At 43.3% G+C, this 20,408-nt stretch overlaps 1 protein-coding gene across 1 annotated transcript in view; it reads right to left on the bottom strand.

Annotated features, from left to right (window-relative positions):
- The window catches only part of PRICKLE2 (prickle planar cell polarity protein 2), a 181,041-nt gene that overhangs the window by 43,211 nt on the left and 117,422 nt on the right, over positions 1-20,408 (bottom strand). Inside the window, exon 3 of the mRNA XM_065408051.1 lies at positions 9,709-9,892. Within this exon, the coding sequence (XP_065264123.1) occupies positions 9,709-9,892 (184 nt within the window). The remainder of the gene's footprint in view (positions 1-9,708; positions 9,893-20,408) is intronic.

Raw genomic sequence — 20,408 nt, 5'->3', positions numbered from 1 at the left:
TATTTTGGAAATTAATAGCTCCTTCAAGAGAAAAAAAAATCCTTGTAAAATGAAACTAGGAAAAAAAATTCTTTAAAGTTGAGCCAACTCTATTCAATTAATTGAGGGAAATAATTACATTAGTACACAAATGCTTGTATGTTTTCCAGTCTTAGTTCTGGGGCTGTTTTTCAGTTTAATTCCTCAGTTTAGAAGTTTAACCTTCAAAGTATGAATAAATGATAACTTCAGATTCCTTTGGTGAATCTATTTTCTTCTAGTGACTAAGTATGCAGAACCTCTTTCAGAAAGAAAAGGTTGCACACACACTGCAGGGATTCAAGCTATTGTTTGACAAAGACATTCCATGTGCAAAAAATTGAGAGTAGCATCAGCTCTCTCTTTTGCCTTGAGCTGCTGTAGCAAAGTGGGGCTCAACCATTATTTTTTCCTCCCATGACAAACTCTGGATGGTATCTGAACATTTGAGATGGAGTGTTTAGAAATATAAACTGCATCAGCTGGTCTAAAAAATAATCGCTCTCATGTTTCTACAGCCACATGCCAATGAGACCCTCTTATTTACTTATTTCTCATTAAAATGTCAGTCTGGGACCTGGTTACTCCAATTGCCAAAATAAAGCCCTTTTTACAGTTCAGCCTAGTCCTCTGCGTCGGTTTCATTGGGATCATTGTAGCAACAACCATCCGAAATACAATTCCACAACATAAATAACTTTTTAATATTTAAAAGCTTTATTGCTCTTAAAACATAACACAGGGATACTGATCTCCCTCTGTTTTCTATCCAGATAGCTGCATGGTCTTCATTACTGTAATATCAGAGCCTTCAATATCAAAGCCACGGCTCTCAAACTCTGGGGCTACAGGAGAACTTGTTTAGCTGTGAGAAAGTAACAATATTCTAGTGTCTGGCCAACACAACTAAAGGAGACGTGATCACATGGGCAGTGTGTTACATAGTTGGTATTTTCAACATCTCAGCTTCAACCCAGCCTGTCCCTAATGCCTTTCTTAGCATGTGATGTATGTTGCCAAAGTTCCAAGATCATTAATGCAGGAAGCTTAAGTACCTGGGTTTGGTTGATCTAGACACTGAACATGGGTTTTAAACAGCTCCCAGGCTTGTCTTTTGAAGGTGTTGTGCAGGTTTCCTTTGAGGACAAGGACTCAGAGATCAGATATGGAGCGATCGCTTTGTGAAAAGATCACATACGGATGATAGGGTGTTTTTGTCGGTTATCATTTTTCTGTGCAAGTTCATTCGAGAGCGTAGTGATTTTCTGGTTTCACCCACATAGTTGTTGTTGGGGCATTTAGTGCACTGGATGAGATACACCACAGGTTGTCATTGGCATGTATAGGAACCGTGGATCTTGAAGGATCTGTTGTGGGGGGTACTGATCATCGTACCAGTGGAGATATTATGTCTGCAGGTTTTGCATCTGTTGTTTGGGCAGGGTCTGGTACCGCTTTGAGTTGGTGTGTCCCGATCTGTAGGGAGCTTGCTTCTGATGATGAGCTTAACTCGTGTGCTTAAAGTCAAGCACATGCTCAAGTGCTTCCTTGGATCATGGCCAGCACACTCAGAACTTTGCAGGATCTAGCCCTATGCAAACTAAAAGCATTAGGTATATAACTGGGTGTGGATCTGCAGCATATTGTTCAATCAGGAGTTACTGAGAGGCACACATTTATATCCAGCCCATGGCTCTGTGCAAAATCCATGAATGTCAGCAGTCAGTCAGGCAGCAGGATGCATTGAAGTCCACCAGTGACAGTGGGATGATGAGTCACTTCTTACCTGTGACTAATCAGGGACCAGGAGGGGACTCATGAGAGAGAGCTAGCATTGCTGCAGGATTTGCTTATGCAGCAGAGAGCTCCTGATTCTACAATCCTATCTGGGAACATATAGAGCTCTTATCCCTCCTCACTGACCCCTCACCGAAAGTGAATTTATCATGTCGGCATGCAGAGCTGTTTACATAATGAGGTGTGGGGCCGTTTCTGCTGGTACATGTGTGTGTGTGTGAAATCCACTTGTGGCCTCATCTCATGACCCTCTGTGTGAGAGCTTGAAAATGAACGTTGGCTTAAGTGGGAAGAATGCAGCAAACAGTTTAAACACGTCTGCACTGGCTTGAACTAGCAAAGCTGCTTCTGGAACTCATCCGGCGGAGCACTTAAAACTCAGGGATCCAGGTTCTAGTCCCACTCTAACTTCTCCCTGAAGACTCACTTATTAAATGGCATTTTTACAAGATGGTTCATGGACTTTAATAGTGTGTGTTTAAAACTGACATACCTCTGAAGAAATGAACACCGTTCTCTTGCTGTAGTTGGAGTTTATATTTATATGGTTCAGACTGGGCTAAATTAAAAAAATATACCTCCAGAATTTTGCATGTGCCCTTATTTACATGTCCATGGAACACAATTCTACAACTTCTATGCATGAAAATTACAGCATCTGCAAAATTAGATGAAGGGTTAAAATCCCTCTGAAAATTTGGCCCATCATGTTTCCCCATGAATAGTGCATGGTACAATATATTTTGACAAACAGCCTTTGTATTAAGTCAACACATAAACAGCTAGTCAGATACCACAGACAGATGACTAGTACTTACTATTCGTAGCAGTCGTACCCCAGTAATGTCTAGGTTCCCCTCACTGAGATCTAGGCCCATGTGCTAGGCACTGTACATACACATAGTAAGAGAGAGACCCTGCCCTGAAGGGCTAACAAGCTCAACAGACAAGACAGAAAGGAGGTATTTATATCCTCCATCTTACAGATGGAGATCTAAGGAGCAGTGAGATTAAATAGCTGGCTTACGGTCACACAGGGAGTCTGTGAAAAAGTCAGGAGTTGAACCTAGATCTCGACTCCCAGATCCAATGGCTTAATCAGAAGACCATCCCTTCCCTCACCCGCTTTCTGTCCAGGGCAGGGGCTGGACACTATAATTAAATCCAAACTAGGAAGGCAAAACGTTTTGTGAGGCCAATTATTTTTTCTATTTTAATACACGAAGACTGGATTTTGGCGTGAGCCTCTGGAATCTCTCCACTTAATTTCCTCCCTAAACATTCCATACTGGGCTGAACCATTGTTCTGGCTCAGAGAGACAGAGTGTGTGTGTGTGGGGGGGGGGGGTAAGAGGACGTGCACAGAGGGGTGAACTAGATTTGGATAACAAGTGTGGAAATGGACCTAGCGATAAACACCTACAGAGAACAAATAAAAACTCATCTAAGATCGGGGTGCGACCACAAACAATTTGACTAGCTAATGGAGCCCAGCGGCGATCACGCAGGGAGAATAAATAAATCTCTCTGGCAGGAAAGAAATCATATTAAAAGAATCCTTGTATGTTTGTTAGTATTTAAAACCACATTAATCCATATTATAATTGAGGAACACCAAGGTGTGCATATAATCCCATGCCTCCGGCGCTGGAAATCATTCTGTCTTTGATTTTAAGCCTCACGGTACAAGACAGGTGTACTCGGGTAAGGTGTATCGTAGATGAAAATCCTAGGTGGGATGAGAACTTCATCACCCTATAAGTCTACATGCACCCTCAAGGGCCCTTAGAAACTGGGGCTTTAAAATTCTGGAGGTCTAATGGCAAAGCACAGGTAGATCTGAATTATCTGGTGTACATCATGGGTCAGATTCTCAGCTACTTTAAAATCAGAGGCCATTCCTCCCCCATCAAGACACCCAGGGCTGCAGAGAGGGTGGCATAGGACCAAATGGAGACCCCTCAATATGCCAATTTACGCTAGCTGAGGATCTGGCTCTTTTTATGGGGATTGCTCAGAACTCTTATTGGCAAATCAGAATTCTGCCACGTTTCTTATTCAATCATTATCCGGCACTGTTGTTCCTGTTGTCTTTCTAGTCATATTTAAAGGGACAGAGACAGTTAAAAAAATATTAGAGTTAAAAAATCCCTTTGTTACCAATGACCCCATAAACTTTTCGCTGGTTTTACTTCTTCCATTTCTCTTGGCATGGATGGCAGAGGTAGATGAGTCAGTTTCAGTGGTGTTCTACTCAATCACACTCCGTTTCTCATGCTCTAGCAGAACTCTGCAAGGCTTGGTTTGCAAACATTCTTTAAGCAAGCTGACTTCACTGGCATTACAGAAAAAGAATGAAATCGTGGAAAAATATCGACTAGTGTTAGATTTTGTAAAAGCCTGGGAGGGAGACGAGGAGGGGACAAAACCTAACTGTAGCCTTACAATGACCCTTTAAGATCACTTGGAAAAATGATTAGCAGTTATTTTATGCTGGGATCTACCAACTCACTGCATCAAAAACCCTCCCAACAGCACTAATCCCAGGAGTCTGCAAGAATTGGGATAATCATTTACTGCAGGTACCGTAATTGGCATGTTTAGAGATCCACCAGAGCGCACCAACTGAGAATTCTTTCGTATTTACAGTAGAATATAACACTTGGAGCCACACTGTAACATGCAAAGGTAGCAGATGTTGCATGCTGAAATAAAGCTCCAGTACAATGTTAGACCTAACACGGTGGGATGTGTTAATTTTAATTTCCCTGTCCTTGATATTTCCCCTGCTTCTTACCTCTGCTGCCCAGGACACATACACTTCCAGTTTCAAAACATGTAAACTACTTTGGATTCAGTTTAAAGAAAAGAAAAATAAATGGAGAACTATCAGCATCTGGTTTCTGATGTTAACGGTTTATACAAACAAGCTAATTAACTCCCTGATAGTACAAGTCAGGGAAGGGAAATTCCACAAGAATCAAACTGCTCCAGCCATTTCCATCAGCTAAAGAGCACCAAATTGATCCCACTGAACAACGGGTTGGATTCGCCGCTTTATCGTGATTACATTCAGTGAAGCAGAGAGAGAGGCAGGCACCATGAACAGGGTTACTGTTCCCTGATTCCCAGCATAGCCCCACAGCACGTTAGAGGATGAATCTATAGAGACAATAAAACATATTCCAAGTAAAACAAATCTATGACTCTAGAGCAGCATGAGGCAACTGTAACCTGTGCCAGCTGGCAAAGGGCCCCAAGGGAACATCTGTCAGAACACGGCATGCCCTGGCCACTTCTATTGTCTGCCACCAACACATCCACTGCATCGGGGCTGTAGCGAGGGTGACCTGGCTATACTGGCCTTTTCTCTGTTGGGAACTCCCCAACCCTGTGCAATCTTCAGCTGGGAGATGGGGTCTGTTCCTTCTGCACAACCTGAGCAATGCACAGGTAGCAAAGCAAGGCAGAGCATCTAAAATGTATCTAAAAATACATTTTCCTTCTCCCGTATGCAAAGCTGCAATAGTTGACAACTTTAATTTAGTGGTTAAGTCTGCGAATTTGACTAAAGCTATAGGAGACCCTTGGCTGTTCTTTGCCCTACAGTTTAACGGCTAAAATAGCTACTGTTGTAGCTTGAGGGTATTATAAACTAGGCCTCCTTCGTATATGTCTAGCCAAAGATACAAAACAGAAGCCACTGAATGTATTAACTATTGAATAGATTCTCTGTGACAGCTGCTCATTTCACACCATGTTGCAAAGCTCTCAAGGCCAAGATTGCAGTGTTCGTTGTGGAAGAAATTGGTCTCATGACCCTTAGCACTATTAATATTACCTTAGATCATATTTTTATAACTTTTAAGGGACTTGTCCTGAGCAACTGTGCTATCAACAAGAGGGGATTAAGTTTTTTTGCTACATAAAGGGGGGTTTCAGTCTGGGAATGACAGGAAACCCAGTTGGAGGTTATGGGGCAGTTGAAAGAGAGGACCATTAACTACTATCTTTTGTTCAGCTTACAGAACAAGCCCATCACATCCCCTTATCTCATATTATTGAGGCACAGTACAGATGCCAACATTAAGGCTGCGTCAAGCTTTTGGTTTTGACGGGGCTTTTAAATATCTCTGTAGCTCAGTCTATACGACATTTCTGAAAAAGTGGAACCAGCACTGACGCCGCTTTGAATTTCGAAAGCCACTGGAAGAGCAAACGAGTGCTCCTGTAACAAGCTATAAACCCGCAAAAATCCCTCCTAGTCAGAAATGAAGTAGGGATGTTAAACCTTGGTCTAAATTTCTCTAGCTAACAAACCACAACCCCTGGGAACTCCAACCCCCCCACTCCCTCCTGCAGTGTCCAACAATATAGAAACTACAGACTTACAATTTTAAATGTATGCCCTTAATGGAACATACCTGCAGGGAGCCATGTGAAGATTTAGCTAGCAGAGCACCAGCTCCAGCCAAGACTTTGGCTCCTGACACTGTCTCCCAGGTTTCCTGAGTCAGCAGAGAGTGCTGGTCTGTGATTCCAATTTACTTGTCTCTATTGGTTTTTTTAATACTGAGATGCAAAACACATATAAGAGTAATGAACTATGGAGGAACAACAAATACTGCACAAAACCGGTCTTGGACTGGTAGGCCTTCCCTAGAATGGTTCGTCCCTAGCCATCCCACATACCCCTCACAGGCATATCTGTGTTTTCCTTCACCTAAGAGATAAATTCCTTTCCAAGAAAAAAGACATTTTCAGATAATCTTATAAATCAGATGCTCACAGAGGCCTTGATCCATTGAAGTCAAATGGGCTTTGAATCAGGTCCATGATGCGATTTCTTTCATGCCAATGTTCCAGTCTTTTGAAATTGGGACTTAAGAGCTTTTCTGTCTTCTGAGATCAATCTTTTTCCACAGCTGAGGTCAAATGATAGCCATTTTGTACAAGACTTTGTAGTCCCATGCATTGAACACCATCGTTTAGCTAATATGGTTTTAACCCAGCTGATCAACACAATTCTTATATCGTTATTTATAAAATCCTTGACCCCAAATGTCTATTACTGTTAAATAATGTGCGTCAAGTTACCAACCTGATTCTTACATGGTCAGCACGCATCATTTTCTAATTGACCATATTTGAACAAGTGGGCAAGAACCCAACCCACTCTTCGTCTGACTGCACCGACTCTCCTTAAGATATACTTAACAAACATCTAGGTATAGACTTTTTGGACCATCAGAATTCTGTAATGATATATCGAAGCTGTCAAAACCCGCTACTGTATTTGTGGACAAGGGATTTCTGGATTGGCCATACATGAGGATGTGACCTCATATTCATTCATAATTTCATCTACTGATGCCAAAGGAAAATGGAAACACTTCTTTTCTTGTAGGCCTTAGATCTACTGGGGGAACTAAACAGAAAAAGGAAACATTAAATCGCTGGCAATCTTGGACAGAAGCAGCAGTTTAAGACTAATTGGTCATGAATGATGGATGTTGGCCATCTCCTTCTCTGATAGCCTTCAAAGACTCTTAGTAAATTATTGTGTCTTACTGAGATGGAAGCTCTGTGCTCCAAACATATCAAGAAAGCACTAGTCTTCCACGGGATTATTTCCTAATCTACTCAGACTTTTTTTTTTGTTTTTTAAGAGATTTTAGTAGAGTTGAAAACTGAAGAAAAACTCCCTCCACCAGCACATCAGAGAAATGCTATAGATAAGTAACAAAAAACATGGAAACGTTCACTGTCTGCAAATCCATATTTCAGTAGATTTACTCCAGATTCACAGAAGCGAATCCAGACCAGATCAGAACGTGGCCCAATAGCTAGTTTAATGGCTGCCTTAGGCCTATGCAGTTGCATAAGACATAGTGCTTCCAGGGACTCCACATCATGTACACACACCTGATTTATCAGCCAGGAAGCCATGTGCCTGGCTCCAATTATGTATGGCTCCAGTACCAGCGAGTTGCTGCAGAGACTGAATCCCCTCATTGAGCAACCCCAGTTCTGCCTCTTGGTAATTGTGCTTCACTCCACCTCCTGATCCATTTAGGGGGAAATCACCCAATGGTTTGGAACTTCACGAATGGACTGGGGCCAGAAGTAGGAGTCAGGGCCTAGTAGACAGGAGGCTGCAGGATGGGGGAAGGAACCGGTATCGTGTGTGTGGACTTAAATATGGCAGCACGCCAGGGTCCCACTTGTTGCTTTTCCTAGAGAGTCTGCAAAGTCTAGTATTGGCCTAGTTTTTCCACAGTATAGATGAGTCAGACCATGACGCTGTGCCCTTAGAGGCTCATCAAAAATAGGATGGGTCCCAAAATGGCTCCTGGCTAAGATCAGCAGAAAGTCTTAAAGCATCCATATTAGCAACAGCGAGTTAGGTTCACAGCACTAGACTTTGTTCGTTCACAGTACGTATTCTGTCTATGTCATCTCCGTGGTGATTACAGCCAGACCTAGAGTTGCACATTTGTTAGTCTGAAGATCAAATAAGGTGGACCGAGAACCATAACTAGAAAGTTAATATTCATGTCAAGGAGCAAAGTGACCTCAGAGAGAGGCACAAGCTGGAAGCTAATAGACTAAAATGGATTAACCTGGGCGGTAAGTCAGACTTTCAACATCCCCGGCAGCATTTTTAGATTACTTGCTTTAAAAGATCCTAAACCAATGCTCCATGCACATGCATTATTTCTCAGGATGTGTCTGCAGTCAAAGCATCTTGGAAATAAAACAAGCATCCACGCAAGGGGCTGACCTCAATGTTCTTTTGGAGTATGTGCCACCATTATATTGGAATTTGGGTTCTTTTGACTCTAAATGTGTGTCCTCCGAGTCTCTGGGAAGGCACAAAGGAAATCTCTCACTTGTGAAAGCTGAAAGAAAACAATGCTGAATCTGAACTAGCCCAGCTAGATGGCAATAGATGAAATGTAAGGTGCCAAGGAGTTTAAAGCAGGGATTGGGCATTGCTGTAATGCTCGCAGAGACAAGAAAGAAAAATGCAACTGGATTTTCTCCAGTCCGACAGATCATATTTACAGCCTGTGGGTGGTGCCAAAATATTTCAGGAAATGCCGAAGATTTTCGGAATAAAGCTAGGGAAAACAGAATATTTAAAGACAGCTAATATAAGACTAAGAATATAGGCTTCCCACCCTATTTCAGCCTCCTTGCATGATTTCAAACCGATCACCATAGCAATTATCAAGGCTAACCTCATTTCACAATCTCCTCTGGAAATTAAGCTTTAAGTCTAAAATGTAAAAGCTCAGCATAAAAGCTAAACAAACCAAGTAAACTGCAAGTAATCGAAATAAATGAACATTTTACACTGACAACATACTGGGATAAATCCATCCTATTAATTTCCTATCTAGAAATATGCAACCTTCATTTTAGTCATTTGAGTGACTTTATCCAGTGAGTTATAGATAGTATGCCTGAGAAACCAAACCCATACGGGGAAAGTATGAGCATTTGTCCAGATCTTTAGAAGTGCTGGGTACTCGCATGTTCCTTTGGTCTTAGTGCAGGAAGTCACACAATTACTTTGGTTCCTTATGTGTCATGATATACAGACTCAGTTTTTTCTTAAAGAGGAGGCATTAGAGAAAACAGCTAGTGACCAAAAAAAAGAGAAAAGAAAAAAGAAAAAAAAAAGGGCAGGTTCCACACAGCACAAGTCCCAGCTTTGTCTCACTTGTTTACCTAGGCCACACTGTATCTGTTACACTACAGCATACAGAGACATCTAGTGGCTGAAGAACATACTGCAAGTGAATATCTCCTCCTACTCAACACCCCTGAAAATCAGGCTGTTTCTACAGGAGAGTTTTAAAGTACATTTTAAACCAAAGGTTTTACCTGTTCTGGCTTCAGCCCTGGAGGCACCCATGCATACTCTTCCAAGGCACAGCCTGAGTCATCATCAGAAGTGGAATTCCTCTGAAAGTCAAACATGAGCTTGGTCACCGTCTTCTCCATCTCCAGAGGCATTACTGTTACAAAGTGCTCTTCTTGCGGGCACTTACAGTGAAGGCAAATCTTCCTGCAAATTGTGAAGAAACAGATCCAACTATGAGTTTCATTTTGAAAAAGAAACAATCTGAGTGATCGCTGCCAATCACCAGAGCTCAGATCCCAAACTATAAACACACACTCATTGGCAGCATGCCCCTGGCAATAACCCAATTCATCCAGAACAGTTTTCTAATTCAGTATTTATGTCTTTCCTGGGGAAAAAAAGTCCAGACTTGCTAAAACAACCTCGGAGAGTCAAGGACTGTATCAGATTATTGAAGGTAGTCGGAGACAGAATTGTTTCCTCCTTTATGCTGAGAAATAAACTTCCACAGGGCTAATAAATATGTGTAGAGCAGATTCTCAGCTAGTTTAAACTGGCAGACCTGCAGTGACTTCAGACTGACACTAGCCGAGGACCTGGCCTGTACTATTAAATATGTAAAATGTCAGTTGAAATGGAAAGATGTGAATGAAAAGTTCCTTTGCCATTCTAATCGCATAAATTTGCTTTAAAATGGCATAAAAAGGTATTATAATCTAAGCATGTTAAATTAAAGGATGCTATGAAACACAATCCCATGGCAATAGTCTCTCTTTCAGTTACTTAGATTGTAAGGTCTTTAGGGCAAGAATCATCTGTTATATGCGTTTGTACAGCACCTACCACAATGGGGCTCCAATCTCTGACTGAGACCTCCAAGGGCTACTGCAATACAAATAACTAGTAACGGAACAACCTACAAGTTGCCATTCAGAAATGCACTAGTTTAATTCATTGCATGCATCACCTTTTTTTAGCTCATTAAGCCTGATCTTGCATTATTAAAGTCAAGGAGAGATTTTCCATTGTCTTGAACGGGAGCAGGAGGACGCACTGGGGAAAGGCCAAGAAGATGTATAGTACAACTCCATTTACCTGAACTGCTTCAAGGACATTAAGTACATTCAGTGAATGGAGTGATGGGAGACGGTGTAACCAGGGAGGTTGCTGGGTATGATTCACACTGGGGGACAGAGAAGAGGGAGTGGAGTTTGGATAAATTGGGCTGTTATCGGCGGTATGGGAAGATAAAATGCTTTCCTGTAATATGGCCTATCAGTGTGTGCTTTACGTTTAACGTGTAAGACTCTGTGCTCACTTGCACTATTAACTTCAGCTATGATTTACGCTACTGCAGCAAGGGCAGATTCAAGCCTGCTATCTGTTACTCAGAAAACGATGAAGCAATACAGAAAACAAGGGCAGGAATGGGTTTACAGTTTGCTGGTTTCTTTTGCTATAATTTACAGCCAAGGAAAACCTGAAAGCAGGAACAGGTAGACTCTGTGGCCTTTTTCTCCCAAACTTCTTTATTTCATTTTAGCCATGGCTTCAAAGAGAGCTAATATTATTAGCACTCTGATCCAGTTTTTGTCTAAATTTCCACAGAGCCCTTCCACAACACAAAACATGCACCCTCACAAAAGTCAAGAGGCTCCGTTAAGTCAAGCCAGGGAGATCTGCCAGATTTTCCCATTTCCTACTTTTCATCAGATCTAAAATATACACCGACCAAATGCACAGAGCGCATCTGGCTTGCATCCAGTCCATCAAAGGGGCTCAGTACAGCCTGTGGCTGTTACCTTAAAAAATAATCCAGGCACAATTTCATGTGAATACTTTAATTAATCAGCTACTGTGGAAAAGCAGAGCAGCTGGTTTCACAACTGTTTCCATCTCATTTTATGATATGATTAGAAGCAGCTCAATATGCGACAATATGGTAGGAATAAATAATGTTGTTAGAGGCTAATACTTAGCATTTCAGAATTTGACATGTATTCTAGAGCAGTGGTTCTCAAAGCTGGTCCGCTGCTTGTTCAGGGAAAGCCCCTGGTGGGCCGGGCCGGTTTGTTTACCTGCTGCGTCCACATATTCGGCCGATCACGGCTCCCACTGGCTGCGGTGCGCCACTCCAGGCCAATGGGGGCTGCGGGAAGGGTGGCCAGCACATCCCTTGGCCCGCGCCGCTTCCCGCAGCCCCCACTGGCCTGGAGTGACGAACTGCGGCCAGTGGGAGCCGCGATCGGCTGAACCTGCGGATGCGGCAGGTAAACAAACTGGCCCGGCCCGCCAGGGGCTTTCCCTGAACAAGCGGCGGACTGGCTTTGAGAACCACTGTTCTAGAGGGTTTAGTTCTGTTTACGAAATGTCATTCTCAGTATAGCAATCACATTCTTCCAGCCAGCCAGCTACACGATATTTTCATTGTGGGGAACTAACAAAATAAACTCCAATATCAGGGGGCAAAATGAAGACAACGGTGAATGCAGAGAAGAGAACCAGAGCATACAGCAGATTTCTCAGTGACTGAATTCATAGAATCATAGAATCTCAGGGTTGGAAGGGACCTCAGGAGGTCGTCTAGTCCAACCCCCTGCTCAAAGCAGGACCAATTCCCAACTAAATCACCCCAGCCAGGGCTTTGTCAAGCCTGACCTTAAAAACCTCTAAGGAAGGCGATTCCACCACCTCCCTAGGTAACCCATTCCAGTGCTTCACCACCCTCCTAGTGAAAAAGTGTTTCCTAATTATCCTAATTCCTGGCTGTCTCTCTCAACAGAAGAGCAGTTAAAAGGAAAGATATAATCAGCAGATATTAAAGTAGCAGTAACGTAAGAACAATGGAAATGGGTTTTACAATCTCTCCCCATACTGCTCATGTCACAAACATTGTCACTGTTCAGCCAATTGGTTATTACTAGTAGTAGGCTCCGATGCTACTTTTAATGTTCTATTTTCTTCCAGTTTACGTGTCACGGGCACCTCTCACCAGGGGCCTGATCCTACTCCCACTGAAATCAACAGCAATGATCCCATACACTTCAGTGGGAGTCGGAGCAGGCCCCAGTGTGAATGTTTAGACTGTTATACTTCTGGCTGTTAGTTTCATTGTGGGCTTCTAATCACATCCATTCTGGAGGAACTGGAGTAGCTCACATTGAAACCAGAACACTATCATAGATCGGACCACCTTTTATACCAGGTACAGGATTGCGTAATTGTGACATTGTCCGGACAGCAAGATTTTTGAAAGTACAAACATTGTAACATTAAAAAAAAAAAAAATCTATGCACCCCCGTCCAGCGATAGGGCCACAATATTTAATGGTACTTAACTGCCAAGAATGTGACTAGAAGTTTTCAGTTATTATTAAATGAGGTAAACTAGGCATTTATGATGATTTTTTAAATGAAAAAGTGTCTAACAATAAAAAGCGGCAGTAAAACAGATGAATGGTCAGTCAGAATCCTTACTTTACTCGACTTGGGTCTATATACAACTCAACTTGTGAGGAAAAAATCCAGGAAGCTTGTTCATACATAGCCTTGCTTCCTACACATTTCAGTTATTGATTATTCTGATATTTGTATTACTATAGCACTCAGAAGGCCATGTCCTGGATCCGCACCCCATTGTGCTAAGCGCTGTACAAATGCAGAACACAAGGATGGTCCCTGCTGCTACCATACACGTACACTTTCACCAATTAAGGGATCCCGGCTGCAGACCTTCACTCTTATGGAGAGGACTCAGTTTATCCTTGGTGCAGCTACACTAGATGAATGTGTCCCTTCCCTTAGGGACGCTGTTCATTTCACACTGTAGTCGGTGTATTAAAAATAATCTATTAAGGAAGGATGTTTTGTGTCCCAATGACTGTGGGTCCGCGCAATCTCCTAGCAGGAAAACGTCTGCCTGTATAAAGAATGGTTCATATAATCAGAGGAGCTGGAGAGGCAAAGATGAAATAGCTTATCTAGTTCATCTCCCCAGCCGTGTGGAATTGTTCTGGACACTGAGCTTTCCAAGGCTTTGCCCATTTCAGTGTTGAATGTCTCAGAGGATGGGACTTCTGTCACTTCTCTGGGAAGATTTTACAGATGTCAAGATCTTGCCATCAGGGAGTTGAATTTTCTACCTTTCCTCTCATTACACCATCCTAGCCAACCCCACTTTCCAGTCTCTGACTCACTAGCATCTTGTCAACCAGTATACAATGATCAGTCAGGCTGGGCTGCGGCCCTATCGTTTTGTATAGAATGCCCTTAGGTCTGGTATAGCTGAACCCGTTACAATTTACTGTGCTACCAGATAATTGAAAGCTGAGAAAATAATATTTCTGAAAACCTTATTTTATGAATGTTGGGATCTGATGTTTCATGAAGGCTATACGCAATACCCTGTGGGTACTTTCCTTTACTAAAATATAGTTCCCATTTGTTCTCTATATGGGTAGACATATTTATCTTTGTTTTATGAGCTTCTAGCCCAATTCAATTAAAAATAATCTCCCTTAGTGCAAATCTGAAACGTGTAGATTTCAAACTTCACCTCTGTGAGATGAAACTGATGAGGCAAAGGCAGAACAATGATTGGTGCAATAAGCAGATACACCTATAATTATGCAGAGAGATGATGAAAATGAGAAGACAGTGCCAGTATTCTGTTTGAAAGGCAAAGGGGACCCAATTCTGACGCTGGTTTCACACTGGTGTAATTCCAGTGACATCAATGGAATTAGTTCTCATTTGATCAGAATCAGGCCCCGTGAATGCTCACCTCTGTATACAGTATCACTAACACCATGTCCTTGCAAACCAAAGCAACTGGAACACTCATTGACCGTTGCAAAGATGGTGTTTAGCCAGTGGTACATATGAGGTAAGAATATGAGAGTCTGGACAAGCTCAAGGTTCGTAGCTAGCATGCCAAATACATTACCTTATAAAGAGTAACACAAAGCAGGTATAGCCACATATTTCACTACGGGGTAAACCCATTAACTTCATTTTGTCCAGCCAGCAGCACTGACTTAACAATAGTGATGTTTTGATCGAGAAAGACTTATCTTTAAAGTTCTGGGCAGAGCGTAACTTTTCCACATATGCAGAGGAACCCAAAGCTGTCTGAGAGAACAGTGTGTGCATTTGCTAAGGAGAAGAAAATTAAGCCAATCACTCAGTATCTTTCTAGAAATCTCATCTTCATTCCAAAGCAAGCCTTTTTGGCGTCAGTCTTTTAATAGTAGGGGTCTAATTCTGCCCTAGGATACACATATACAATCCCCACTGATGGCAGTGGGGGGTTGCCAAGTTGTATTAGGGAAATGCTTGCCCTCTGGTAATTAATATGATGTCAGAAACTCATAAGTAGCTATTTTAACATGCTTTTAAATTTCAGAGATGCCTTTGGGAGACAAGATCATCATGGCCAACCTCAAACATTCAGAAATCACAAGTCAGGCCCCCCAAAATCACGAGATTGGCTTAGAAACCATGAGAGTTTTTAAAAAAATAATAATTTTGGGTTCTTTTTATTTACTTTCTGTTGGGGTTTTTTTTTTTTTTTTGAGCCTTTCAGTTTCACCTTTTCATGTTTTTCTGCAAAACCAGGAGGACTAGAACTTTTTTTCTTCAAATGATAGCTGAGATCCTCATGGACACACCTGTCTCCAGGAAGTGGGGCTTTAAGAAAAACACCAAATATCATAAGACTTGCAATAAAATCATGGGCGTTGGCAGTGCTGCAAATACACGAATGGATGCAGGACCAACTGATGCAGGAGACTGGGGAAAATCACTGGGTGTGAAAAATATTAATAGCTTGTGAATGGGGAAATAAAGAAAGGAGGAAGCAGGATGCCGGCTGCTTGGCTACTGAAGCTTGAGATACAGAACAACCTTGGTATTTCTATTCTATAAGGAGCTACACACTTGTTTGCCCTACAGCAGGCCCAGGAAGGAGGGAGGTAAATAGGGAGAAAATAACATTTCCTGGTTTCATATTTTGTTGGAAAGAAGCCCTCATTGAATTGACTTCACATGGTACCAAGATGTAACCTCCCTAAACACATTGAAAAATTTGTTCTACCCGGGGTCAACAATTCATTTGACGAAGTTACAGGATGGATGCATTTTATTTTCAACATCTGTCTTTCTGTTGTTTTCCTGGTATAACTGCTGCTGCACTCTGCAGAGAAGGGACTAAACTCTGTTCTCAGTTACATCAACACACTCCCCACTGGCCGCAGTGGAATAGCTGAATACAATCTGGCCATGGGCTTCAAATTAAAGGGGACCTACTTGCCTCTCAGCAAAATAATCAGCATTCATACAGTTACCGCACTGCAAGAATAGCTCAGACTGGCCTGTGGAGAACAAGGGCCCCGTGCAAGCTCTCTTGAGAAGCCACACTAACCCCACCACATTGTTGTACAGCTCGGCTGCCCCATGAAGATTATGGTAACAGTGAGCGGATGAGAACAAGAAGAGAAGAATTCGTAGCAACGATGGGCCCAAACAACAGAGTTTGAGATCTGGATCCAAGCTCAGGGTTGCAGCCAGGTTCATAGTTTCGGGCGCATCTGTTTCTCAATGGCTTCACTGATCTTTGCAGTAGGGGTTGTCTTTCGTTATATGTTTGTACAGCGTTTAGCACGATGAGGCAGGCCTCCATGTCCACTGGCATCTTTGGGGGCAGTGTTCCAATAGAAGCAGCAGAAAGCTAATATGGGGGAAGGTGTTTATCAGTACTAGGGAGTTATTAAGAGGATTGTAAACAGGCCTGGTGCTTCACACAACATAAGGTGAGACAGGATCTTTGCTCCCAAGAACCTGCAATGACCTTTAATTGGATGAACCTGCAACTCAAATGACAGAGGGGCAGAGAAGAGCTTCATGAAGGGGGTGAGCTTTAAGGTGGGATGTGGAGAAGAGAAAGAGAGGCTACTTTACAAAACCTCTCATAACTCGAGCACTAGAGTCTGCCAACGTGACTTCTCCCTGGATGGTGCAAATGTCTAGCTTCCCCAGAAAAACCTGGTGGTGAAAATGAATCACCTGGTTGTGCCAACTTCTTGACTGCGCAGCTTAGGGCAACGGGATTTTATACCCCTTCCCGGCCTGTCATTGCAGCAACCCTAGTAGCTCCTGCTGTGCTGAAAACCTTTTATTCTGCCCTGTCCTGGTTTAAAACCTTAATTTTCTGGCCAAAGTTATTTTCAAGGCATCATCCACCAGTTTTGTCATGTCTGGTAGCCTACTGCATAGTCACTGAACCACTACTAGCTCCAATGGTAGCTTCTTTCATTTCTTCAGCGTTATTACAAAGATGGTGGGCAACTGAGTCTGGGAGTGAAAAAAGTCTAAAAGGGAAGTATTTCCAGATCTGGCATCTTTGATATTTCATTAACGGTGAGCTGCAAAGCAAAGACTGAGGTAAGCCCAGATTTATGGGCCAGATGATCCTACCGACCAGGCTGATGCATTCTGGGATATGTCCAATAACCAAATTGCAGCTAGAGGGTTTCGGAGATGGGGAAACTAATTTTGACCATATTAGTTCAAATTGATTTCTGTATTGGATTCCTTCCTGTCTCCAACACACAGCCTCTGATTACTAGAGGCATTCAGCATAGAAATCTGTCCTTAACTCAGGTTTCTCTTTGCAGGTCATCTTTAATGAAATATCACAGATCCCAGCGGTGGAACGTGCCATTCTCTTTAGGTCTTTTTCACTCCTGTACTCTGCTGTTTACCATCTTTAATTAGGGAACAGCTGTGAATGTGTAATGATTGCAAGCAGGCCCCCGCTAGCCACGTTTTTCCATCTCCTGCATGATCGTAATGACACGTTGCAACGATTCTGCAGCCATAAATCAATAAAGCTACATGACACCCCTGTGAACAGAAATGCGATTCTCCTACGTGTGCCATGATTAGCTGCTGGGGTCAATGGAGATCGACCCTTGTCATGTAACCCTTGCCAGCAATCTTGTGTGTCAGTATTATTACAGTACCCATTCTGCAGACTGGTAAACTGAGACATGAATGATAAAGCATGCGACTTGCTTAAGGCAATATCAGTCCAAGCCAGGAATAAAAGCCAGGGTCCCTCTGTTCTAGCCATGATAGGGGAACACAAGCCTCCTGACGTTTGATACGTTTCTGCAAGTGGAATCCTGTTCTACTTCACAGAGCAGGGGAGAGGTGTGGGGGGCAGCAGGCTGACACCTAGTGGATACAGTAGGGCATAAGCATTCTATATTTTGATTCCAGCCGTCAGTAAATCCTACCGCACTGGATCACCGTATGCGTGGAATGTACAAGTCTGATCTTGTCTAAAATGGAAGCAGCAGCAACAATCAAGGCAAGATTGATTGTCAAGGCAGAGATGTTAACATCACTCAGGCTGGACAAGGGACAGATCAGGAACACTCAACATTCCTAGCATTGCTTCTCCTTCCTCCCTTGTCTCTTGTGGGACTGAATTCAGTAAATCGTATCAGACAGAAACTTCGTTACCGGGAGAACGTGCAGCAAATGCGATTTCCTGACTCGTAGCACAAGCTACTGGCTTTGCTCATATTTGATGCACAGTGTAAGGAGAAGAGACGGTCGTACCATCTGTGTAATAAAGGATCTGCATATATTTGTGTGCATATTAATATGGGAGGTTTTGTAATCCCTTTAAAACCAATTCTCTGGTTTCTGAACAAAAATTACGGCTGAGTTCCAATCAACTACATTTTGCTAAATTAGTGGGGTGCTTTTTAGCCTGCTTGATATGTGCATGAGTCCATGATCTTTTGCAGTACTGGACAATGTTTTGATTGTGAGGAAACTCTGAGTCATGTTACATTAGTCAGTGTATCATGAAAGATTACTGGAAAGCTGCCTGATCCAACACACATTTCTCAGGCATGGTTCCTTAGGGTCCAGTTCTGTTACCCCTCCTGCTGAACACGATTATGGAACTATTAGGAGAGCTAATCGGGAATTAGGAGGGATGGTGTCCTCAGCATGCGTCCATCTCTTCTGACCCTGCCAGGAGAAGGAATAATTTACGGAGGCTAAAAAATTAACATAATTAGCTGTTGTATAGCACTTGCAGCCAAAGCATTTTACAAAGCAGAGTAAGCATCACATTCTCCTTTTCCAGATGGGGAAACTGAGGCACAGCGAAGGAATGTGACTTCCCCAAGGTCACACAGCACACCAGTGACAGATCAAGAAAGAGCAACCCTGTTTCCTGACTCCCACTTCTATGGTTTACCTACTAGACCATGCTGCTCTAAAGTATTGATGATTGGGACATAGATGAGGACTAAGTGGCTAAGACAAGTCTGAAATGTTGCGTTGGGGTGGATAACACAGCTGGGAGAAACATCCATGTTTATGTCAGCACCCCAGCTATCTCTGCAGATCCCGGTAGCAGCAGCTGCCAAGAGAGCTGCAAACAGTCCTTGGCAGGAAGGTTGAATTTTTTTTTTTTCCTGATGTGTCCCTTGCTGTGGTTACCCATGTCTTTGCCACCTTGAGATTGGGTTACCACAACGAGCTTTCACCTTCAAGCTATTCAGAAATCACGGCCAATTACAGAATGCGGCAGAGCGCTGGCTAAGGAGCCTGTCAGCAGACAGCACATTACACTGGCTACCAGCTGATTTCCAAGGGAAGTTTAAGGGGTTGGTTAGAACCGAAGAGCTCGAAATGGCTCTGGTCCCAGCTGCTTTAGAAGCTGCCTCTCTCCCTGTGTGAAACTATGGTAGTTGCCTTCGTCCAAGGTGCTGTGATGTCCCAGGTCTTGAACCCAGGCCTGGGAGGTCCCAGACAGCTGCCACAGGCTGGCATCCGCCCAATGGCTACTGGAACCAGATGAACTGGGAAGCTACTACCAGGGCTATAGCCCCAGCCCAGGCACCACCCATGGGTGCTCTGATTGGAGGATCGCCCGGCTCCACCAATTGGTCCAACTACGCTCTTTAAGCCAGGAGGAGGAACAGGAAGCTTGTCTGAGCAACAAGGTGGTTTCCTGTTGTGGCTGCATTGGACCCTGCTTGTGCCTGACTACTGCACCCAACCCTGTTCCTGGTTCCTGCTCTTCATCTGCCTTACTCCTGCCTTCGCTCCTGTTCCCACCACACTCCTGCTCCATGCTTGATCCTTGCCTTTCCCTCCTGCCCCTATGCCTCACTCCAATCCTCAGTGACCAGTCCTGGCTCTAACCCTGGTCTCCAACTACTGACCCTTGACTCCGGCTTGACCCTTGGCTCTGACCCTTAGTTTTGATTCCCGGTTTCGACTCTTGGCTTGAGCCCTGCCTCTGGTAACTGGCAGTTGACTCTGGTGCAGACCCTTGGCTTCGTTCCTCCCCCTGGATGCCTTTTCCACCCACTAGACCTGACTCCTGCTCTGACCACTAGGCCAGACCACCTACATCCTAGTCCCTAACAGATGCTCCAGCTACTAGCCCCCGTGAATTAAATGAGAGAGGGCTGAGGGCAAAGTGGTTGGGCTTTGGAACTCACGTCTCCTTGTAGGTCCACCAGTGCTGGATATGGCACATGCTGCAAGCTCTGTCTGTGGTTTCTGAGTTGCGGTTGGTTCTGTTCTAATGTCTCTTTTTGACATGGATTTCATTATTGCCTGTGCTTGTAACACTGCACCCAGATATTGAAGGAGCAACCGAGAAGACTCTAAATAAACCAATGTAAGG

Source organism: Emys orbicularis, chromosome 7, assembly GCF_028017835.1.
Source record: "Emys orbicularis isolate rEmyOrb1 chromosome 7, rEmyOrb1.hap1, whole genome shotgun sequence".
NCBI lineage: Eukaryota > Metazoa > Chordata > Testudines > Emydidae > Emys > Emys orbicularis.
Note: the sequence above shows the minus strand (reverse complement) of the source record. Positions and strands in the feature narration are given on the sequence as shown.